Raw genomic sequence first — 24,802 nt, 5'->3', positions numbered from 1 at the left:
CTAGAGAAAGCAAGAACAAGATGGTTGCCAGGAGTAGTGCAGTAATATCATAAGGATACGTATACTTGAAAACAGAGGAGGAATGGAGAGAAAAAGAGAGGGAGAGGAGGTCTAAGAGAGAGGGAAGAAGAGGGTGAACTTGAGTCGGATAAAAATGTTGAAAAAAGGATGCTTTTAAATATTTTTTTTATAGAAATTGTAAGCAGAGGGAGCTGAAGACAGGAGGAGTATCGGAGGAAGTATCGGAGGTGATAGGTGTGGTGAAGTTATCGGAGACCAAGGTATGCGCCAAGGGTCAGAAAAAAGATGAGTCAGACAGTAGGAGTGAAGTTTATGGAAAAAGTACTCTTGCCTGTTGGCTGATCCATTTTTGGTTTCATGGTAGGTGAAGAAAAGAGATGTGTAATGTGGAATCGGTGAGGGTAACCAGAAGTGGTCTAGTGATAATTGTTTGTGTTTCTGTTGGTCAGAGGGAGAAGGCGCTCGGAGTAAACAAATGGGGGCAAGAAAAGTGAATTGTTTCGCTCTCAAGAAAAGGGCACCAATGAAAGGGGGTAGCTGGGGTAGCAGTAAATATAAAAGTTGACCAGCTAAGGGGAAAGACTCCTGGTGTATGTGATGCTCGTCGTTTGATGCAACACAGACAGGGTGGCGGGAGTGGGGAAACAGAAGAGTCATTGTCTGTTCTTTTGAGTTTAAGTTAGGATATATAAGTTATCCTGTACGAGCGTCTGTGCCGAATACATTACGATGTTATAGGTGTCAAGCTTATGGGCATGTGGCAGCAGTGTGTAGGAGGGAGGGTCAAAGGTGTGAGAAGTGTGCAGAAGGGCATGAGACAAAGGAATGTGTAGTATTGGGGAAAGTAGTAGAATATGTATTAATTGTAGGGGTGCCCACGGAGCTGGGGATCAGAAATGTCCCGTGCGAGAGAGTCAGGTTAAGGTTTCCACGGTTAGAGTAGTGCAGAGGTTGTCATATGCTGAGGCAGTTTAGAAAGTAGAGGAAGACGAGTTAAGGGGGAGGAGTGGTGAGAGTAGTAGCGATATACCAGTACAGAGGGATAGGCCAAAAAGTGATACATTTCAGTAAGACTGGATTTTTAGCATTCATAGCAATGGTTATCAACTGTACTGCAGGGATGAAATGGAAGACGCAGAAAATTGAGGTTGTGGTGGCAGCTGCAGAGAACTTGACATCAGAAGAGTTACAGGGTGTGTTAAGTGGTGATGTCCCATCCTTTCAGAATGGCATGAGGTAGGAATAAATACATTGCATTAGTGGAGTAGGGTGGTGTTCATTTTGAAATTAGTGAGTAGTGTTAGATGGTAGGGTACTTATATATATATTTTTTAAATCAAGCAAAGTATAAGGGAGTTGTATACTCCAGTCTAGTAGGTGGCGGTAATGCAACAAATTGGATGCCAACCGCCGTTAAACCTCAGAAGAAGACAAAAGAAGCTAGGCCCCTGCAACCTCAGATGCTAATTTGCCCGGTGACTGACGAAAGACCTTTTGTGCATCAGCTTTCGTTTTATAGTTTGATTTATTACATCATCATTGTACATGGAGTACTAGCAACAGAATACGGTTGTACGTGTGTCATAACTTATCTAGCTGGCTTGGTGATGGATAGCTAAGCTACCTAGTTAACTAGTTAGTAATTAAGCCAATGCATATTACCTTAAGGTGGTAACGTTAACGTAAGTTAACTATGTTGTTTTGCTTGGCCCCCCGGGGGGGCATGATTTGACTGTCAAAGTAGCTAGCAAGACATGGAAACCAGCCGCGTCCTCACACAAAGTAGGTTTAAAAGTCAATATTAGCGAGCTAGCATCGAAACATACGTAGCTTAGGAAAGTTTGAAAATATTTGAACCATCTGAACAGGAGTTGACAGGCTGGCGAACATGCTAGTTACATTATGACCCCACGCCCCTTCACTGTCATTTCACTTTCCCCGCTTTACCTCCTTTACAGGGGGTCCTGTGTTGGCTGTGCTGGGCACGATACCCCTCAATCACCTCCCATTCGCCGTTGTCTCGCTTGATGGGGAACGATACACTCAGTATATGGTTGCAGGGCTTGATAATCTTGAGAATTCCGCGAACTCTGTGTCTCTTCTGCACTGGCGTCTCCTTGTTCTTGAGGTCCTCCACCAGTTTATCCTCAACGATATTAGCACCGCGGTCAAAGAATCCCTCCACCATTTTAAAGAAGTTGGGGTCATCTGCATCTTTCTCTCCCACGACCTCGCTGTAGTGGCGCACCCTCATCAACGACGCGGTACCTGGAAGAGCCGACTCAACACATCCCGAGGCCAGAGCACTGCTTGCACCACGAGTAAGTAATTCTCCGAAATATCTGTACATTTTTAACTGAGGTAGCGGGTTAGTAACGAATGATATTCAAAGAAAAGTGAAGGCAAACCAAAAACTTATTACAAGACAACGGCTTGTCCTGTCCCCGTTTCGAATTGAATTTACAGCAGTCATGCGTCCCCTTTCTTGTTTTAAAGGCAGGCGTGTTTGTGTGGATTCCCCCCTCACTGGGAGGGTTCCACTTGAACGCGCATGCAAATTAATGCGCGCCTCCGCGACACATTTTCTGCGCTCCCTGGCGTTTTCAGCAGGACGCAACGTTCAGATATAAATGTGTGATATTTATAAGGAATCACATCAGGCTAGTCTAGTCATAGCATTTATATCTGCAACGTTCCACAATGTTTTCGTACTGAACATGGCCTGGTTGTTTTGACATTGATTCAAGCAAAATGTCAAAAACGTGTGTGTAATCCTGCACAGTGAATGTTGTGGTAGAGAGTTAATTTGTATTTGTAGAATATCAATTCATGAGTTGGAGAGGGGTATGTTCAAGGGTGTGGGGTATACAGGAAGTACTGAATTATGGAAAATAAATGGATTGCGATACACATTTTGGGTCTTCAAAATTGATATCTTGAACTGCAGCACCCTTAGATTGCTCCCAAACCCCAATCAAAAGTTCTGTCACTTTGAAAGACTCACTTTGAGTGACGCCCAATCTGACGTCTAGATGTAGATCTAGCATCCCAAGCATTTGTCGTCAGGCGACATCTTTTGACGGTCCGCACCATATTTGGCCAAAACATAGACATTCAGATTTGGTCCAGACCAGCCTTGATTTAGTCCAAACATGGACGTCTATGATCGGTTGGTCTGGAAAGGACTAAATCTGAACCAATCATAGACATCTATGTTTCACAAGTTTTGACAGTAGAGCACAGCAGATAACAGTACATTTGACATTTTAGTAATTTAGCAGATGCTCTTATCCAGAACGACTTACAGCAGTGAGTGCATACATCTTCATACTGGTCCCCCCATGGGAATCGAACCCACAACCATGACATTGCAAGCGCCGTGCTCTACCAACTGAACTACAACTGAGCTATACAGTACATTACAGTACACCAGAGATGGGCAACTTTGATGGAGGTCGGGGCCACAAAAAATCTGAATTCAACCTTAGTGGCTCGGGGTCAGTATACGCACATCCAAACCCACACATGCAGGTCAGAACCCTCTTGAAAGCAGACTAATTTCATGCAATTCTACTTGTTTTTCCATGGGGTGGAGAGAAAAATTTGCAGTTTTAACAGCCAATTTCCTGCATTTCTACATATTTTGCCATAGGCTGGAGAAAGATGTTTGCAGTTTTTAATATCATATTTTAGTGAGAGTGACTAACAAAATCAATGTGGGCCCCACAGTCGGTAATTCAACCATGATTACTACAAGTTGAGATAATCTAGCAGCAAGTTAATTTACCAATCTAAAACATTATACCTGACATGGGCTAATTCAGTGACTGACATGACGAGAGAAATAGTGCTGATGCACAACCAAATTTCAAAATGGCACCTTGTGTATTCTATTATTTTAACTCTCAACAGTAAGTTCCTAAAAAAGTTTTTGAGGAAATTGAACCGCGGGCCCATCCTTGTAGTGCACAGTACAGTAAGGAAATGTACAGTACAATAGAACACACTAGAGTAAAGTGTACTGTATTGTAGTCTACTCTAATGAATTAAACTACTGTACCGTACTGTACTCTACTGAATAAAACTCTACTGTCCTGTACCATATAGAACTGTACTATACTGTACTCTATTTTTACTGTGCTCTACTGTACTGTGATATTCGAAATTGTGAAAAATAGCCTAGACATCAATGATTCTGGTCCGCACCGACCAAATGTTTACATGTTTGGGGTCGGAGCTCCTTAAAATAATACCCAGCATGCTTTGCAAGTGTTTGTTTTTATATGTCCTGAGAACTTTCATTCAGCAGACGCTGTTATCTAGTGTGACTTATAGGACTGACTTCAGTGCATTCAACTAAAGTAGATTAACAACAACCTATCACATTCATAGCAAAAAATTAATAAATATAACCTTTATTCTGTATGTTGGACAACTTTGAATATCATTGTTGCCAGTTTTAAAGCTTTTGAAAAAGTTAACATAAGTGCATGTGATACAGTACATGGGTGCAATACTACATTTTGGGCAATTCTCCTATTAAGAGGTGTGAAATTATTATTGTGATATAATGCTTATTTATTTGAGAATGTGTAGTAGTTGAAATTTGGCCATAGAAACAATGACTGAAAAATATGTATTTTCAATGTCTGTAAATGAGAACTTTTCATAGTCTGGGAAAGACAGGCAGACAGGCAGAATGTTCAACGTCTGGAAAATTTGTTTTTGTACTTTTTCATTCAGCACCTAATTTCAATGTCCGGAATATACATATTTTTGACATCCGTATAAGACATATTTTCAATGTATTTTCGACATCTGGAAATAGGATGTCTTCTAACCTTTCATTCAGCACCGGAAATGCACGTGATGTCAACGTCTGGAAAAGACATCTAAAAGAGGTCTTTCCACCTCATTTTGCTTACTGGGCAGTGTGTCAAAGGGTTTGCTTACACATGTCTAAAAGGCACAGCACTGGCTGATGCAACCTGATATCAAACAGGTTGGAGCTGTTTCAGTTTGTAATTCCTTACTACTGAACCCTTGCTGTGGACTCTACCCTGAGTAAACAGATAAGATCACCCCTAGTGCTGGACACACACACGCACACACACAGACACAGAGTCCAGTCCACCATGCTTTCTTAAATAAGAAATCTAGCAATGATCAACCACAACTATGCTAATAGAGCCTCAAAACGTTCTACAGCTGCACCAACTCTGGCAGTGTCTGTGGTATAAGCACACTCACAACATTGACAATCAGAAGGCCTACACCCCCTCCTCACTCCCATCTTCTCCTGTCTCTCACCACAGCGTTCTCTAGTTCAAGGGCTGCGATCAACCTTGATGTGGTTTCAAAGCGGACAGTTCTGGTGGATCATTGGCCCACGTGCTCACAACACCCATCGTCTGGTTGGTGAGTTCTAGGGAGTTACTCAAACACATGGCCTTTTTTGGCTTTTCCAAAGAAACATCACATTCCAGGAACATGTGTATTTAACAGAGTCTGTGACTAATGACCTCTGTTATTGTTGCCAGCTGTGGCGCTGTATACCTCTGCTGCACTAAAATCCCTGTACTGAGTGTGGAGGGGGGGTTTGACCGTGGGGGGGTTCTACCATGTTTTTCAAATCACCATTACGCTTTCTGCTGACTCGTGTGAGGTTTGCTTGACGAAACACATCTATTTGTCCTCCCAAGCAGTAGCTAAACATCCTTCTTTGTCCTTTTTGAAATGTGCCCTGTTTAAAGAGAGGAAGTCAAATTCCACTGAGTTACAGTATTCAACCCCTCCAAGGTGATTTCGCAAATCAGTGAGTTTGGGCTCTACAGTGTCCCACCTTAAAATCCTCTAGTCCTGCTCTTTGGCATCATACTGTGGCAAAGAGTTCATCTTTATTTGACCAAGAAACACATACATTTACTAAGCATTAGCCTACATAATAACCATATTAACATTAGAAATCTATCAAAGGGATGAAGTAATCATTATCAACATGCATATGTTATATCGTAGATTATGTTTTCTTCACAGGAGTATTTTCTGTTCCGAGGAAAGGATTGCATCGCAGTGTCTATGGAACCCAAGAGATTCTGACATGTGGCTTTAAGTGAAAACAGCAGCATGACCGACAAACCCAAAATGTATGTGTTCATGGGTGCCCCTCCCCTCACACCTGTGTCTGATGTTGATGAGGGAAAGTCTGGTCAGTGGAGGACCATGGAGCTCTGCTGGCAGGGGGGCAGACTGAGGGCCAGGGAAGATGAGGGTGGGATCCATGGAAGTGACGGTCGAGGTGAGGTTGACGCTTCATCAGAGCCCGGAGAGCTGCCCAGTACCAGCAAGCACGGTACCAGTCTCCAAGGTCCTGAGACCCAAACCGGATTTCCCTTACAGAGAGAACCAGGCTGTAAAGAGACAACCCAGGCTGGCCTGGCCCCTTTGGCGAGCTCAACTCCCCAGAATGAGCAAACAGTTGTTAATGATGAGGACATGTGTTCTGAATCAGTGAAGGAGTATCTGGACAGCTGCTTCCCTGCCGGGCAGCCTGACCCAGGGCCTGAGTCTGCCCCTGAGAGAGCAGGCATCCAGTTAGATCCAGCCCCTGCTCAGTCTGTGTCTGTGGAGACGGAGTACCTCAGTGCATGGACAGTCAGCCAGGCCCTGCTCCTGAGAGGAAGACTGGGGGGACAACCAGAAACCAGCCCTGTGAAAACCAGACTTCCACAAACGCCACCTAAATCCACGCCATCCACTTTCACCAGCTCCCCAGAGCTGTACAGCCCAGCCACCCCCACTCAGTCCCCCAGAGAGCGGGGCCAAGGAGGGACCCAGCAGGGCTCCATGGAGCTCTTCTATGAGCCCCTGCTGAGCCAGAGGCAGGAGGAAGGAGGGGTGATACTGGAGGCCACTGCTGATGGGGTGCTCTGCTCTCAGGGTAACCCAATGGGGAACAAAGAAGTGGGTGTAGTCTCCAAAAGCCCTCTCCCATCACCTAGATCCCCTGTAAATACCTCACCGGCACCCCCAGCCCCTAAAAGGAGTAAAGTCTCCCCCACAATAGGCAGAACTGATCAGTCATCAGACCAGACTACAGGGAAGGGTTGTGTTACTTCCCAAGCCCACACCACACTGGCTAGATGTGGCACCCAGGGAGTGCGTTACTCCATCTTAGTGGCCGTGGTGCACCCGTGTCATCTGAAGGAGATCAGAGTGAGGTCCGGGGCGTCTGCTGGCTCCTGTATCCCCCTGGCCTCTGTGGTGGTTACTGACCAATCAGAAGTGGAGATGAAGGTGGTCCTGTGGAGGAGGGCAGCATTCTGGGCCCTGACTGTGTATTCTGGAGATGTGCTGCTCATCACTGGTAGGTATAAACTACCCAGTTACTTGTATTACTTTGTTATAAATCTTTTATAGATAAAATAGTGCTGTTATCTCGTGCAGTTGCAAGTACTCACTTTTGTCCAGTTTATGTACTACAGTAAACACAATCAAGGGTGCAAGGAAGTTCCTTGCATTTGCTCCTTATATTTGTACTTGCTACCAATAGACTATCAATTGTATATATGATACAGGAGTAACAGCTACTGTACCTGTTGTGTTATCATGACAGGTGTGATGGTGAATGAGGACAAGTGGAGAGGAGAGACGGTTCTGCAGTCGTCGTACAGCAGCAAGCTCCTCAACCTGGGCCAAGTCACTGGCAGCAGCTCACCTCTAGGTGGGGCTGTTTAGACAGGAAACACCACATCATTCACAAGCCATTTGTAAACCACTGTGTCTTAATTGTGGTGACATATTTATAAATTAATTACTATGAATCGAATATCATGCCAAAGCCATATGGATACAATAAACTGTGGAAGTAGAGGAGTAGAATCAGCCAACTATTTAGATTCCAACCTGGGCACCTGTAGGCCTTGTCCCCGTTGGGGCAGCAGGTAGCCTAGTTAGAGCATTGGGCCAGTAACCGAAAGGTTGTTGGATCGAATCCCTGAGCTGACAAGGTAAAACCCTGTCGTTCTGCCCCTGAACACTGTACCCTGGTAGGCTGTCATTGTAAATAAGAATTTGTTCTTAACTGACTTGCCAAGTTAAATATATATATATTTTTTAATCTGGTGACTAGGCAGGGAATTTCGCACGTGCCTGTCAATTTATCTTGCGGCACATTTATCACCCCTCCCTAGAAGTTCTAGAATTTCTAATCACACTTTCACAGTTGTCTTGATTTATGGTGTAGATTCACTTACTCACTGTTGCTCTCTGCTCTTGCCATAGTGTGACCATTTGAATAGCTTCCTGATGTCTTGTTTTTTATTGAACACTCGTTTCAGAGGGTGTTGATCTTCACATGATGTCAGTGTTTGTGAAAGCCCCTTGCACATGTTCATCTCTGACTGTTGAGTCCTTAAAAAGCCCACGTTACATCTAGAGGGGATTGACAAAAGTTTCTGTGTTCTGCAGTCCCACAGAATGTGAATGGCCGGACACTGAGGTCTCTGTGTGGTTACCTGCGTGAGAAGCGTCCCCTGCTGGTGTCCCTCCCTCCTCGCGTCCCTCAGGATCCTAACACCATTTCCCACGCCCGTCTCAGGACCTTGAGACCTGACACACTGGTGCATGCCCTGCTTCGAATCACACACACTGAGATGATCACAGGTAATACGCCTCAGACTAGGAGATTACATCATGTAAACACACACTATATTTTTCACACACACAACATAGCATTGTCACATGCACCGAGATCGCCACAGCTGTCACTCAGACAGGTATGCGCACACTTCTGAATGTATCCCTTTTGTTTGCTATGCATTTTGTTTGACTTTAATATGGAAGGTGGTTGTATGGACATCGATCAATACATGAGTGTTGACAGCAGCAGCCTGTGTGTCTGACTCTGTGTGTAACCCAGGGTGGCGAGCCGAGGCAGAGGGCACGTCCAGGGTAGGAGGAGTACTGAAGGCTGTGCTGACTGTAGAGCAGGGGGATGGACAGCAGGGGGCAGTGGTGCTCTGGGGAGCTGCCTTGACCTGGCTGCAGCGTATCAACAGGAACAAAGGTAAAATACAAGTAAGAATGAGTTACTAACTTTGCTAAACATTTAGCCAAGTGCTAGCAATCCTTCTACTTGTATGCGTTACATAATCTAACCAGCTATTTAGATTTTGCTGCATGAGTGAGCTACTGCCCCCTGCTCCTGTGCAGATGCAGTGTGGGTTTTCCGTTTGCTCCTGGTAAGAGAGAGTATGACAACAGGCCTGCTGGAGCTGCACTCCACCCCCTGGGGCTCCTGTGAGCCTCTCTTCCCCGACGACACGCGGGCGCTGGAGTTCTACCGGCCAGGCCCTGCCAAACATACCAGCACCAGCTTGGAGATAGACCTGCACACTCTCCTGTCCCAGAAGTACACTGGTAAGCCGCTACATCAGTGTTTGTTTGACAAATAGTGGGTTGGGACCTACGCGTGACTCATGGCCATTGCAATTCCTACTGGGTCACAACATGGGTTTTGACCAGGAACATTACTTTGTTTATTTGTAGGGTCACAGGAAAATACAATTGGATTTTGGTTGGTCAAGCCACAAAAATGTTACAACACTTGAGAAATCGAAAAATAGTGGTTCTGTCATGTAGTACAGCAGTTTTGTAAATGCATTTCTGTATTGAAAAGTAGCAGGTTCAGCACTAAATTGCTGTTCTCACAACCCATTTAGAAGTTGCTGACCATTTTTATTTATTTATATTTATATATATATATATATATATATATATACAGTGCCTTGCGAAAGTATTCGGTCCCCTTGAACTTTGCGACATTTTGCCACATTTCAGGCTTCAAACATAAAGATATAAAACTGTATTTTTTGTGAAGAATCAACAACAAGTGGGACACAATCATGAAGTGGAACGAGATTTATTGGATATTTCAAACTTTTTTAACAAATCAAAAACTGAAAAATTGGGCGTGCAAAATTATTCAGCCCCTTTACTTTCAGTGCAGCAAACTCTCTCCAGAAGTTCAGTGAGGATCTCTGAATGATCCAATGTTGACCTAAATGACTAATGATGATAAATACAATCCACCTGTGTGTAATCAAGTCTCCGTATAAATGCACCTGCACTGTGATAGTCTCAGAGGTCCGTTAAAAGCGCAGAGAGCATCATGAAGAACAAGGAACACACCAGGCAGGTCCGAGATACTGTTGTGAAGAAGTTTAAAGCCGGATTTGGATACAAAAAGATTTCCCAAGCTTTAAACATCCCAAGGAGCACTGTGCAAGCGATAATATTGAAATGGAAGGAGTATCAGACCACTGCAAATCTACCAAGACCTGGCCGTCCCTCTAAACTTTCAGCTCATACAAGGAGAAGACTGATCAGAGATGCAGCCAAGAGGCCCATGATCACTCTGGATGAACTGCAGAGATCTACTGCTGAGGTGGGAGACTCTGTCCATAGGACAACAATCAGTCGTATATTGCACAAATCTGGCCTTTATGGAAGAGTGGCAAGAAGAAAGTCATTTCTTAAAGATATCCATAAAAGGTGTTTAAAGTTTGCCACAAGCCACCTGGGAGACACACCAAACATGTGGAAGAAGGTGCTCTGGTCAGATGAAACCAAAATGGAACTTTTTGGCAACAATGCAAAACATTATGTTTGGCGTAAAAGCAACACAGCTCATCACCCTGAACACACCATCCCCACTGTCAAACATGGTGGTGGAGCATCATGGTTTGGGCCTGCTTTTCTTCAGCAGGGACAGGGAAGATGGTTAAAATTGATGGGAAGATGGATGGAGCCAAATACAGGACCATTCTGGAAGAAAACCTGATGGAGTCTGCAAAAGACCTGAGACTGGGACGGAGATTTGTCTTCCAACAAGACAATGATCCAAAACATAAAGCAAAATCTAGAATGGAATGGTTCAAAAATAAACATATCCAGGTGTTAGAATGGCCAAGTCAAAGTCCAGACCTGAATCCAATCGAGAATCTGTGGAAAGAACTGAAAACTGCTGTTCACAAATGCTCTCCATCCAACCTCGCTGAGCTCGAGCTGTTTTGCAAGGAGGAATGGGAAAAAATTTCAAGCTCTCGATGTGCAAAACTGATAGAGACATACCCCAAGCGACTTACAGCTGTAATCGCAGCAAAAGGTGGCGCTACAAAGTATTAACTTAAGGGGGCTGAATAATTTTGCACGCCCAAATTTTCAGTTTTTGATTTGTTAAAAAAGTTTGAAATATCCAATAAATGTCGTTCCACTTCATGATTGTGTCCCACTTGTTGTTGATTCTTCACAAAAAAATTGTACAATTGTTCTTTAAAATTCAAACAAACACGATGTGCCAACGACCAACAATGGATACTTTTTTTTTAAAGACAAAAACAACAAGACAGTAATGCTAAACAAAAGACATCCAGGAGAACAATATTCAACACTGCAAGGCCAACTGTGTGTTTCTGTGTGCCACTATTTACCTGTGTAACAACCTGTGTGTGCTGCGTGCAAGCGCTTGTGTGCCACTATTTACCTGTGTAACAACCTGTGTGTGTGTGCTGCGTGCAAGCGCTTGTGTGCCACTATTTACCTGTGTAACAACCTGTGTGTGTTTGCTGCGTGCAAGCGCTTGTGTGCCACTATTTACCTGTGTAACAACCTGTGTGTGTTTGCTGCGTGCAAGTGCTTGTGTGGCATCACCCTCAGGCAGATGTAATGTTTCTCTTTTGTTTTTACTTATATTTGACTTTTATCATTTGTTGCTTTTTGTCCTTTAAGGTGATGTGGAACTGAGAGTTCACGTCACAGCTTTCCAGTTTCAAGGCAGCCCCTCCCAGAATGCACTGCAGCGGATGGACAGCGACACGCATCTGGAGAGTATCCTGGACACAGTGTCAGGTGACATCACATTCACAGGTTGTGGGCGCTGCGCTGCCGAGCTGGACACAGATGACAACGGGATCTACTGTCCCTGCTACCCCTGCCTCCCCCATACTGGAGTACGACGCTATTACAGGTCCTACAAGCACAACACGGTGCATCTCACCAACATCACGAGCATTTCCATTACATTAAGGTATACAGAGAGACCTTAATAATGCTTCACTCACTGACTCTCATTATCTTCGTGGAAGTGTCCATTTCTCAGGCGTACCAAACACACTCAATCCAAATGGAAATGGAATTGGCCGGTAATTAACTCAAGCAGCCTGAATAGCTCTCATTTTCTAAAAGAGGTGAACATATCATCCGCAAATGGCTTTTTCAAGCTCCAATACTAGCTTACACTGTGATAGTACCATCTGACTGTTTGGCTTGTGTTTTGGTTTAGTAAAGTGACTTTCCCACTTAACTCCAGGCCAGTAATACTGACAGTGAAGAATGGGGAAAGCCAGGTGTGTGTGCAGGTGCCACCTGTCCTGCTGCAGAAGATGCTGCTCGACACTCCTCCTGACAAGCTGAGCAAGACGGTCGGTAAGAGGATGTGTTTTCCCACCGCCAAACCCATGCCTCTTATCTTTCTGTCACTCATCCACCTGCACTTTGTGACACTGACATTATTATGTCTCTTTCTCCCACAGCTCCAGGGTCAGATGTGAGGTTAGTCCAGGTAGTGGCTGAGAGGATTTATTCCTTGCTGTCCATTCCCAGACGCACCTTCCTCCTCACCGTCCGCAGCCACTTCCTGTGTGACGAGAACAGTGTCCCCACTGCCCAGGACTTTCTACTGCTGGATTTTCATGACCCCAAATCATAACATGTCTCGGCTCACTTGAATCAACTCCAAATGTCACATGAATGTATTTGTACTACCCTACCACAGTCATCACAGATCTTTGAGGTATGTTTAGGCCTCCCTGAAAGTACTATGTTTATGTAAATTGGTGTCATGTTTGTATGACTTTGTTGGAATATTAATAATTTTTCCTTGTGAAATAAAAATATATATTTTCAGTGAACAAATATTGCAGTATAGTACCATATATATTTTGTTTCTGTCCATGTCACATTTTATTACTAAAATATACAAACATCCATTACATCCTTGCTAGAACCAGTCCAGATCATTTTATTGCTGTTGCAATGAGGGCGGGAGTTTGTAGGAAGGGCACTTCCCACAACCAATTGGTAGCTCGAGTTTGACACGTGTCTGCGGAATTCCCCCAGCTCTCCGGGGCTTTCCAGTTGGCTTGATAGACCGTAGACAAGAGAAGCAGCCTATCATAACAGATAGCTAAATATGAGAAAATCGACAGTTTAATAGATGGGGAAATACATGGAACAAATCCCGGATTTGAGCCGACAGTGAAGTGAACACTGTGCTCTGTACTTTTGAGGTACGCCCTGACATTTCATCATCGGTTTGATCAACTTCAGCAGCAGCAGTCGTGCTGCCCAGTTCTCTCCTTAGAGGTGGATCGAGTTCAGAGGAGTTGTAAGGTAAGGGATTTTATGAACAGTGGTTGCATGTATGTTGTAGTCTTCCCTGTTATATGTAATCCAGGACAGAGTCCTTTGACAAGCCTATATATACCCTATATCTTGCTGAAAATGCCACAACTTTCCATTATAAATTATGGTTTGAAGTTATGAAACAACTTTAACGGCCTAATGCCTTCATAAACCCTTGGCTATATATGCATCAGAAAACATTCATAAACAAAAATGATTTTAAAAGGATGATACATTGAAATGGGACCCCGCCAGACGTAAGAATATGCTTTAATACTATATGTCGTATGAATTTGTTTACAAATGATGGCGGAAGCATATTTGTTGTGCTCAATGAACGCACAGCCATAAATTGTTGACTGGCTGTGAGGTGATGATAGGTCTACAGCTGAAGCCTAGGCATCAGCAGACTAAGTTATTTCATTAATAAATATGTAACAAGAAGATTATGTACAAATTGGACCAACTAATAAAGCTCTCATTATGCAAGATTGTTACTGATTGTCTATGCTTACTGACTATGTACATTCATTCTAATTTGTTCAACATCGTTTCATGGGGAAAAGTGGGTTGCGGGTTTGGCCACATCTCAGCAACCAGGGCCTGGAAATTCCCGTATTAGTCTGCTGCTGTACTATTTGGATATGAACACACAAACTTGCTGTGGTGAGCCACTATAGTGATGGTTTGAGGGGCAAACGGTGGGATGATGTTGTTAAACCCATAGGAAATAAGGGAACGGAAAGGGATACGAGATACCTCGTCCGTTGTACAACTGAAATGTGTCTTCCGCATTTAACCCAACCCCTCTGAATTAGAAATAACCAATGGACTAATAACAGTTTCCTATTGCAGGGAGCGGACAGTGAGCCTGAAGTATCGTCATCTATGATCCACTGACAGGCATCATGTCTGAAGCACTAAGGTACGTACTGCTGTTGTGATTGTTGTGCTGCTTTGTTGAGGGGTCTCTCTACAGTCTTTTGACAGTTGATTGTCCTCTACAGTTGATTGAGGTCAATTTGAACAGACTGGATCTATGGATCAGGGTCAAGAGTGAGGTCTGTTTTAAAGGAATGAACCAGTAAATGTTTGTTTGTTTTAGTGTTGCGTAACGTTCTGCTGTTCTTTAGCTGGCACGCTTTGATAGCTCAGGTGGAGTAGGCCTAGTGCGAGACGAAGACTTGAGGAAAATGGCAGCTGTGTTCATGGTGCTACTTCTGAAAGGTGGAGACCTATTCTGCCGCTGGAGGTGGTGCTGTTTGCCAACTTGATCTAATTGTTGTCTATGCCATATTAATCTGTTCATACACAAGTACACGTTCTTGAGTGTTCTGATATGTCCACGCATCGTTCTCTTATGCCACTCGGAATCTAATCTATAAAACAAAGGCCTCCGTTTGGTTTCGTGTTGTCACAATACCGGTAGCGCAGCACTGTGATACCAGATTTTCCTTTGCAAAAAAAGAACCGAAGCCGATTTCACTCTATGGTCCTTTTAGTTAACCTTTACTCGTGGGAATTAGCCTATATGGACAGGGCTAAATGAAATGTGTCTTACAGAATAAATATGAAAAGCATATGCATAAACCTGGTAGCAGTTGAAAGGGAACAGTTTGGAGATTATGGGGAAATGATTAGACCAAAGTTGAGGACAGAACGGTTCACCTGACACAAGACTGAATCCAAACATTTACACTGTTGATTTGATGTGTGCTGTACTTTGAGCCGCATTTTTTGATAACAAAATCTGAAGGTACTGGATACGTTCAGTAACATGATAAGAATATTCCAGGAAAATGTGGGGTAGATGCAACATCAGACCAAAAAATGGGTTTCAGTGAGAGGACTAACGGGTGTCTCCCAGTGGCCACAGCTCCCCAAAGTGTACACGGTTCTTAAGGCATGTTGTTGTTGTTACGCAAATCCAAAAACAGCCCATTATAAATCATAATCTGGGCCAGGTGGGCATCATTTGAAAGCTTAATCTATTGCCAACATGACCAGCTAAGTTATAAAATATGATTCTACAGTGTAAGGCTTTCACAGGGCAATTTAGAGAAACAGATCGTCATTTTGGTGCCTAGAAAAGACTTGTGTGCGTTCAAGTGTGTTTTGCAGACACAACAGACATTTTGGTCAGAACAACCCAGGGCTAGGACGCCATGTCATCTTGTAACTGTACATCAAACATAGTGATCATAAACGTTGACAATGTAGAAATTGAGTTTTATGATATGGAAATGTGTTTTAGTACGCATTTGGACGGGCGTTTGGCTTGCTTGTATGACATCAAAGCGTTATTTACTATAATCCTCAATGTCTCTTTCAAAATGTAGCATTTCCCTCACTCAGACAATGTGACTTCTTGTCACATTCAGTGCTCAAGTTCAGAACGTCTGTCAGTGAAAACCCATACAGTGCTGTGAAGCACAGAGTCTGAACTCTGACATTTATAGCATGTTACTGTACAGCCACTGCATGCCACCAGTGTGAAGGGCTACAACCTACTTCAGCAAAAATAACAAATGTGACTCTGTGTCAACATACGGCTGTTTTTTTACAACATTCGGAGTCCGCTTCATGTTTTGTTATGTTTTCTTCCTTAATTCCTAGTATCACGGTGATACTGGTGTTTGGACACCCCTGGTTTAGATGACAGATGTCACTGCTAACATTCTTCAAACCACAGACTTCCTTTCAATTCAGCATCATGACACTGTCTCACAGAGGCGTGACATTTTGCGTGACAATGTAACACGTTCGGAAAAGCATCCTGCTCATCTGTATAAAAAGCACCTGGGCCAACCCTGCTTACTCTTAAACCTACTACATGAACATGGCCCAGTCAGAGCGGAAGCCACTGACAATGACCTTAGAACCTGACCCCCCCATCTCAAGACAAAGAAAGGAGGCTGTTTTACAACATGTTCATCTGGATATGGAGGGCACAGGAGATATGTAGTCATTATTCTAGAATAGGAGGCTGTTGTCAGGGTTTTTCCCTATTGTTCAGAGTAGAAAAACAGGTTCGGGCATTTGTAGTCTCACTTTGAAGGGTTTGGCTAACCTCAGTTCACATCAAGTCACAACATTTATTCAAATAGCCTTATTGCAGAAAGACACATTTCAGTTGAATGCATTCAGTTGTACAACTGACTAGACATCCTCCTTTCCTTTTTAGTTCAGTTGGATTTCTTTGGAAACTTAGAAGGGTAGCTGCTGAAAGAAAACCTTCCGAATGCAAAATGGAGAGGAAGAAGGTTGGATGTTATTTGAAAGATTATAGAGAAAGAAATAAAGGCTCTTTATTTTAAAAAAAACACCAGGCTTTTGTATCTGGTGTACTGAGTCAGTCTGAAATCAGCGGCAGCGCTGAGCTGGTATTCTGGGGGATTTCCTCTCTGTTTTTTTTTCCTTCCTCACTTCCAGGAAGTGATATGCGTGAGTAAAAGAGGGAGGGGGAAAGTAAGAAAAGAACAGAACACTGCAACACCCTTCCTTGTTCAATTACTATAAAGTGTGAGTGTATGAGATTGAAGTTATCTCCATTTTTGTTGTTGTTGTTACATCTCCTATTTCAATTTTAGTTTTTTCAAATCTCGATGAGAGGGAAAAGAGGGGACTTAGTGAGTCAAGTGACTTTTTCACATTGAGTAGTATTGAAGTAAATGACTTCCTGTCTGTGTACATCTCTACAGAACTGAAAGGTATGGAGACTTGTTATTTATGATCAGAAAAGAGTCGACGTTACCAAACTACATTTGGTAATTTGTATTTCACCCTTGTGTTTCAGAATGGATGAAGCTCAGTACAGCATGAAAATGATTGAAAATGAGGTAATGTTTTTGCTTGATTTGTCAGTATGTCCGTTATATTATGTTAGAATGAAATACATTTTTGAAAGATATGCAAATAAAAATGTAATCATGTAATCTCCCCAGCTGATGATGAACTTATCGACTTATGAGTTCATGCCACCTGTGGAGGTCAAGAGTGAGCCCTACGTACCCGAGACAGGTGAGTTTGTACCTTGTGTACACGTTGTACCACGTGGATACAGCATACTCGAGTTGTACTGTAGTAATATTATTTGGTATGATGTGAATATGGCACGTACATCACTCAAGTAGAAGGGATCTCACTGACACATGTTTAAATATCTTTCAAAACTGCACATACCGTATGTAGTGCATAGTAATTATGATATCGTACACAATGAACCATGCACATGTATGTAATGCAAATATGCTGCCTATATATATTTTTTTAATCTTTGGGTTCTCTACCCTGGATTTTTGAAGGGCTTGGATGTGAGTCTTGATTTGTAGCCTCCATCTTCCAGTGACAGTGACCCTGTGTTTCTTTGTTAACAGTTCATGGACCCTACATTCAAATACTTGAGGAGCCCAAACAGGTGAGCTCAGCGAGTTGCTCTTAAACAGTGGAATGACGTCTTCCCTTGCTCTACTGTTTCTGTTCAAAGTAATTGCATAAGACTTGAACACCAATTTCGAAACTATCAAATTCACAGAGTTCTTCCCGCCTTTCATTGCGAAACTATGACATTCACATAATCAGTTGTTTCACACCAACCATTTTCCTATAGGTACTTTATATCTTGCTCCTGCTCTCAACTCTCCCAAAGAAGGTGCCCTTTGAACTAGAATGGAATGTAGAAATCGAGATACCAATGTCAGGCTTGTCCCTCACTCCCGTCTTAGCTTTATGGGATTAGAATATGACGCTGGGTTGGAAAGTCCAGGATTTAGGAAGTGACTCTTTGTTACAGTAAGTGCAGGCACTGATGTTGGGGAATTGTCTCTTGACCTCCTTGTTCGCCTGTCTGCAGAGAGGCTTCAGATTCCGCTATGAGTGTGAGGGTCCGTCCCACGGTGGGCTCCCAGGGGCCTCCAGCGAGAGGAACAGGAGAACCTATCCCACTGTCAAGGTCAGCTACTGTACTGTAGTACACACTTGGCTGTCTGTTTTTCTTAGCTTCACTGTCTGCCTGCTTTTCACCATGCGTTCTAACTCAATGGAGCCCAATACGCTTTCGAATGGGTATACACGATATATTGACATTGCATTATTGTTTGAGACACACATTGTGAATGAAAACAATTGTTACAGTAATTTAACTGTAAAGTTGTGCTTCTCCACTGAATCTTGCTTTGTATGTTGTTAGGGTATCTGTGTAATGGTGTATTGAGGTGATGTCCAGCCTCATAGGACATGAACATAGTTATCTTTAGTCAATAACGGTCTGTCTTAACTCCCTCTCTTTCGTTCTGTCTGCGTCTCTCCAGGTGTCTAACTATGTTGGGATAGCCAGGGTAGAGGTGCAGCTGGTGACCCACTCTGACCCCCCCCAGGTCCACGCTCACAGTCTGGTGGGGAGGCACTGCTGCACGGAAAGTGGAAAATGCAGTGTGGATGTGGGCCCCAATGAACTCACAGCACAGTGAGTACAGATTGGTTGTCTATCTAGTTTTCCACCTTTGCCGGCTCGGGGATATGAACCAGCGACCTTTCGATTACAAAGCCCAACGCTCTTAACCACTGGGCTACCTGCCGTAACTTGACTGGTGAATGTCAACATCTCTCAAACTACCCGTTTCTCATTCGATTTCTATCTCCTCTGTAGGTTCAGTAACCTGGGTATCCTCCATGTCACAAAGAAAGGGGTGGGAGAAGTGTTGTTCAAGAGACTGAGAGACGAGAAGAGGAGACAAAGGGGGCAGCACTACCATTTTACTGGTAAGAGCCTACTTTTACTGTCCTTTCAAATGAGGAATCTACTCTGAGGGTGGAATCCTAACTTGAGATATACTACGTGCAACCCACAACTTTGTGCAAATCTCATTGCATGGTTTACATGTTAGTGCATAGAAATCAATGTGTTTGTGAAAACTGCTACAAAGACACCCTCTCTCTGTCTCTCTCTCACAGATGCAGAGGAGCAAGCCATATTGAGAGAAGCCAACGAGCTGGGCAGGATCATGGACCTGAACATAGTGAGGTTAAAGTTCACGGCCTACCTCCAGGACAGTAACGGAGGGTTCTCTAGGGCCCTGAAGCCAGTGGTCTCCAATCCCATCTTTGACAGCAGTGAGTAGAAACTCTATCTCTGTGTTCTTCAATCCTAGTCCTAGGAACCTATAGGCTTTTGTTTTAGACCAGTACTATCATATCTGATTTTAAATGAATTAACTAATCATCAAGACCTTGATTTAGTTGAATATCTTGTGTTAGTGCTGTCAGTAGTGAACACATGATTATATTTATCCACCCAGAGTCACCCAACGCTTCCAACCTGAAAATCTCCCGTATGGATAAGACCTCTGGGTCTGTGCTGGGAGGGGATGAGATCTTCCTACTGTGTGACAAAGTACAAAAAGGTGAGGGGCAGTTCAGCCCGCACTCATTTTACAATAGTTTGTCTGGGAAACAATTTACACAATTTCACACATGTTTTGTTCTACTTTTCAGATGATATTGAGATCCGCTTCTACGAGGAGGATGGAAGCTGGGAGGCCTTTGGTGACTTCTCTCCAACTGATGTCCACAAGCAGGTACAGAGTCCTTACTCAGTGTGAAGTGAGAGTGTGTGTCGGGGGGAATTTTGTGTGAGTAATAAGTATTCTTGTGACTACCAAGCACATTATTTGGCAAACGTTGACCCCACACCATGTATGATCTTACTCAAACCCCTCTCATTGATGTCACTGTTTGGGCCCCTACCTGTGCAGTATGCCATCGTGTTTAAGACACCCCCGTACCACAGCACAGAGATCGATCGTTCAGTCACTGTGTTCCTCCAGTTGAAAAGGAAGAAAGTGGGAGACTGCAGCGACCCCAAGCAGTTCACCTACGTTCCTCAAATTCAAGGTGAGTTAGTCTGATACTCACAATCCCTTCTGCGAGAGAGAACAATGATGGAGTCACATTGGATTGAATCAAACCATTTTAACTTTCTCTTCCCCTCTCCCTCTCCCTCTCTCTTCCCCTCTCTCGTTGTCTCTCCTCTGCATGTGTAACTTAGATAAAGAGGAGGTTCAGCGTAAGAAGCAGAAGCCCCTCCCCTATAATGACCCATGGAGAGGGCCTCTGGGAGGGGCTGGGGGGGCAGGTAGAGGTGCCGGAGGACCAGGAGGAGCAGGTGAGGAACCTAGATCTACATACTTGAACTCTTTTCTGTCTGCCCTTCATCTCGTTGATATCAGATGAAGTGCTGGCCTCATCACTAAATCATTTCTTTCCTATCCACAGGATTCCAGTTTAACCAGCAGATGAATGGATCAGGGTGGATGGGGGGTGGATTCACTTGTTTTGGGGGTGGTGGAGCCCAGATGTCAGGCACCACTGCCCAGGCTGAGGGTACCCAGCAGCAAGCTGGAGGGATGGCCGGACAGATGCCAGGACAGACGCCAGGACAGACAGCCTCACCACTACAACAGCAGCTCTTCCAGATTGGTAAGCCATATTATAGCAGTGCTGGGGCAGAGTTAGCTAGCTACATTTTGGAGAAATTGTCATAAGTTGTGTTATGCTAATAAGACTATCCTGTTGTTTCCAGTTGCTACTCTCCAGAGCAGGGCCTCTCGGATGACCAAGCAGACAGCTGGGGCTCTCCTACAGTACTGCACCACTGGGGATGTCCGGGTCCTTCTGGCAATGCAGAGACACCTATGTGGGGTCCAGGATGAAAACGGAGACACGTGAGTCTAACTCTGCCTCTACAGCACATCAGTACATGTTTTTGAGGATCTGAGTTGAGTGTCTGCCTCCATTCTATACATTATACTGTACATGTGTGTTTTGTATTGAGTTTGCTTTGCTCACTTTTGTGTTCCGTCTCCCCACAGGCCTTTGCACCTGGCCATCATTCACCAGCAGTCAGCTGTGATCCAGCAGCTGGTTCATACACTCCTCACCATCCAGCAACGCAAAGTCCTCGACAAGCTCAACCACCTCAGCCAGGTATTGACCTTTCTGCCACTCACCAGGGCTGGATTGAACTTTAGAAGATGGACTATAGAATCTTTGCATACAGACATCTTTTTCTTTGGGGGGGGGGGGGGAACTAGAATACGTTTTAGGTCTACCTAGTAGTACAGTTAGGGGTGGTTTAGTGTTGAAGAGATTCATTCTTCCTGACTGTGTCCGCCGTCTCTCTCTCTGAAGACTCCACTCCATCTGGCGGTGATCACCAGGCAGGTGAAGGTGGTGGATGTTCTCCTGAGGGCCGGGGCTGACCCCACCCTGCTGGACCGGGACGGCCGGACCCCCCTGCACCTGGCAGCGCTGGCCGGGGACGACGTCACACTCAGGGTCCTCCTGGGGCACCTAGGAGAACGTTACAACCACCTGGTCAACATGGCCGACTATCATGGTGAGTTGGGATGGTGGAAAGAAGGGGGTAATCGGAGTTTATTCCGCCCATGAGACTTGAGCATGATAATTAGACCATGTGAATTACCAACTAAGCAATGGTGATTGCCTTCAATTAACTTAAGGATGGGATTCAATCCAGTCTGTGTTTATAACACCTTGACATTTAAAGGTAATTTCCGATTGAGCCGGCATATGCAGCAAGCGTTTACTGTGAATGCGGTGTCCCCGCAGAACGTGGGAACAATGCCTTTTAAAAAGACGCCTAGTCTACAGGCGCGGTCAGATTGAATCCCGGCCTAAGACTCACTAGGTGCTTATTACTGTAGTAGACGGTATTAATCTCTTTAATTCCCTCCTTCTCAGGTCTCCATCCTCTCCACCTGGCTGTTCGCAAGGGAGGAGAGCGCTGTCTACGTCTGCTGGTGGGGAGCGGGGCTAAGATCAACGACCCCGAGCGGGGGAGTGGATGCTCCGCCCTCCACCTGGCTGTTAGAGAGAACCTCTTGAAAGTGGCCTGCACTCTCATCACAGAGGTACCTTACTTGACGCCCAGTGCGCACACACCTTAATGAAGCTACACGTCTACTATTCTTACTCAGACTCTGTGGCATCTCCGTTTCTCTCTTATCTAACCTGTGGTGTCCCCTTCTCTCCTGTCCTACAGCTGAAAGCAGATGTAAACATGTGTACGTTTGGGGGGAACACTCCTCTCCATCTGGCCGCCAGTCAGGGCTCCCCCACTCTCTGCTCCATGCTCATTGCTGCAGGTGAGATATATATACCCCCTACCAACCATCCAATGCACGACATAAACAGAATGTTTTTACCTCAGTCAGTTACATAGGGACTGGACTACAAAACGAGATTGAAGTGTGTGAGCAGTCATTGTGCATATATAGCCTCGCTACTGTTATTTTACTGCTGCTCTTTAACTACTTCTTTTTAAACACTTTTTCTTAACTGCATTGGTAAGGGCTTGTGAGTAAGCATTTCACTCTATTTGATCACCATGTTTTTTGCTTTGGAAAAGTGTCCATTAAGTGAATAGAACACTAACGACTTTCCTCTCCTCAGGAGCCGATAAGAATCTGGAGAATGATGAGCCGCTCTTCTTCAGCTCCTCTTCCTCAGATGAGGAGCAAGAGGATGGACCAATAAGAGATTTCAGAGAGTTACAGATCCAACAGCAACCAACCATCCCACCACCGTTGGGGAAAGAACAAGTCAACCCTCGTAAGAGACCAGCAACAGGACATACACCCTTTGACCTTACTAAATGTCAAAAGGTGAGAGTGATTCGTCTTATCAACCCGACATTTGTGTAGAAAAAGTGATTAAAAACAGAACATGCTGTAGTGTTTGTGGTGTGGATAGATTGGCATTAACCTCAGTCCAGCCTTTGAACTTACACAAATCATCCCCTGCTACAGGTGAGAGACCTTCTAGACATCAGACAGAGACCCAAGTCCAGCCAAAACTCAAGTAAAAAGCCTAAACCGAACAGCATGGACGGTAAGAGAACGGTCATGCCACCATTTTGACTCGGGAACATTACCTGAGCTCTATCCAGTAATCTAACCACTGTTCCCATTCCCCTCAGCAGAAAGTGAGCAGCTAGACAGTGAGACGCTCCATAAACTGTGTGAGCTCCTCAGTCTGGGCGATGTGCCCTGGAGACAGCTGGCAGAGAAACTCAACATGCTCTCCCTGGCACACCTGTACCAGGAGAGTCCCTCTCCCTGCTACAAACTGCTGGAGAATTACAAGGTGAGTAGGGTGGCTGTGTCTAGCAAGGGGCTACGTATTAAGTAAGTAGGCTGTTAGAATGGCATGACTGTGCTTGAAGAGAATAAAGCTGATGGTGCCCGAGTGAGCCGACAGTATCTCTTTCTCTCTCTCTCTGTGTAGTTGGGTGGCGGTCCAGTGGAAGGACTGGTGGAGGCTCTGCAGTCTCTGGGTCTGACTGAAGGAGTGCGACTGCTGAGACGGGCTGAGCTGAGAGAGGACAAACAGAACACAGGTACCAGAGCGACCACTAGAATAGTCAAAACAATCCAGCACACACATACATTATCAGTCTATCATGTACTTATGCCATTGCAAAGGCATACTGTATGTAGAGGTTCCTTCCCCAAAACAGTAGAATTGATCCTAATTCAATGTTATTTACTCTGTTCATGCCTAATATATGAAATGAGACATAAAAACCATCCTCACTCTGCCATTCAGATCAGACAGTGGACAGCGGCTTTGGGAGTCAGCCAATGGATGAGCCAGCCTTGGCCAACCAGTGAGCACCAGGAAGGGTGAGGGGGTAGGACCAGCTCAGTGGGTGGGAGGTTTCAGTCCAGCATTTCATCTGGGAGATATAACAAACCCTGTTCAGCACACCCTATGGGGAAACCATTGAGAATTGGATGTCATTCCAGAGCCTTTGCTGATGAATGCAGAATTCTCTCTGCCATGACTGCAACGTTGACAACTCACATTGTTGGGCATCCAGATAATGTTCTTGTACGTTATTTTTCTTATGCAGACAGAGCCGAAGGCAACGAACTAAGGACAACTCGGTCTCAATATGTACAATAATTATAACAGTGGTCTCATCTCCTTACATTATTTCTGATGGTGAAAGTTGACAAAAGATAGGCTGGTCTTTAATGGTCCATTGACACCTTCCAAAAAGTCAAAGTATAAATAAGAATCTCAAATATGCAATGTCAAATTGTTGAATGGAATTATGAATCAATTTCACACATATTTATTGGCTGACAGTCTTACTAATACTGTGTATTAATTTGGTTTAACATTCACCAAATAATTGTACAGCCATATTGCAGGTGTGAAACGTTTGCGAGTGTATTTGCCATGTAATGTTAACCATATCTTGTCGTTGAATTAAATGAATTTCTCTCCTGAC

The 24,802-nt window shown here is 44.3% G+C and overlaps 2 protein-coding genes across 2 annotated transcripts in view; one reads left to right on the top strand and one right to left on the bottom strand.

Annotated features, from left to right (window-relative positions):
• LOC109889864 (glutamate dehydrogenase, mitochondrial) overlaps nucleotides 1-2,611 on the bottom strand; it is a 38,807-nt gene extending 36,196 nt beyond the window's left edge. Inside the window, exon 1 of the mRNA XM_020481638.2 lies at nucleotides 1,969-2,611. Coding sequence (XP_020337227.1) covers nucleotides 1,969-2,371 — 403 coding nt within the window. The 5' untranslated portion in view covers nucleotides 2,372-2,611. The remainder of the gene's footprint in view (nucleotides 1-1,968) is intronic.
• LOC109889861 (nuclear factor NF-kappa-B p100 subunit) lies at nucleotides 2,229-24,801 on the top strand. The gene is made up of 33 exons (XM_031821789.1): nucleotides 2,229-2,342; nucleotides 5,337-5,439; nucleotides 6,058-7,387; nucleotides 7,637-7,744; nucleotides 8,491-8,685; nucleotides 8,942-9,088; nucleotides 9,235-9,441; nucleotides 11,812-12,049; nucleotides 12,392-12,507; nucleotides 12,615-12,786; nucleotides 14,363-14,410; nucleotides 17,282-17,324; nucleotides 17,430-17,505; nucleotides 17,862-17,902; nucleotides 18,338-18,436; nucleotides 18,795-18,949; nucleotides 19,133-19,245; nucleotides 19,438-19,596; nucleotides 19,782-19,886; nucleotides 19,978-20,060; nucleotides 20,238-20,376; nucleotides 20,531-20,647; nucleotides 20,758-20,961; nucleotides 21,065-21,206; nucleotides 21,354-21,468; nucleotides 21,673-21,880; nucleotides 22,246-22,415; nucleotides 22,547-22,649; nucleotides 22,957-23,168; nucleotides 23,313-23,394; nucleotides 23,486-23,649; nucleotides 23,791-23,902; nucleotides 24,112-24,801. Exons 3-33 carry the CDS (start codon nucleotides 6,148-6,150, stop codon nucleotides 24,174-24,176), a joined length of 5,178 nt encoding a protein of 1,725 aa, XP_031677649.1. The 5' UTR covers nucleotides 2,229-2,342; nucleotides 5,337-5,439; nucleotides 6,058-6,147; the 3' UTR covers nucleotides 24,177-24,801.
• Nucleotide 24,802: the final 1 nt, after the last annotated feature.

The sequence above is a fragment of the Oncorhynchus kisutch genome, linkage group LG4 (assembly GCF_002021735.2).
Source record: "Oncorhynchus kisutch isolate 150728-3 linkage group LG4, Okis_V2, whole genome shotgun sequence".
Taxonomy (NCBI): Eukaryota; Metazoa; Chordata; class Actinopteri; order Salmoniformes; family Salmonidae; genus Oncorhynchus; species Oncorhynchus kisutch.
This window is presented reverse-complemented; position numbering and strand designations above follow the sequence as displayed.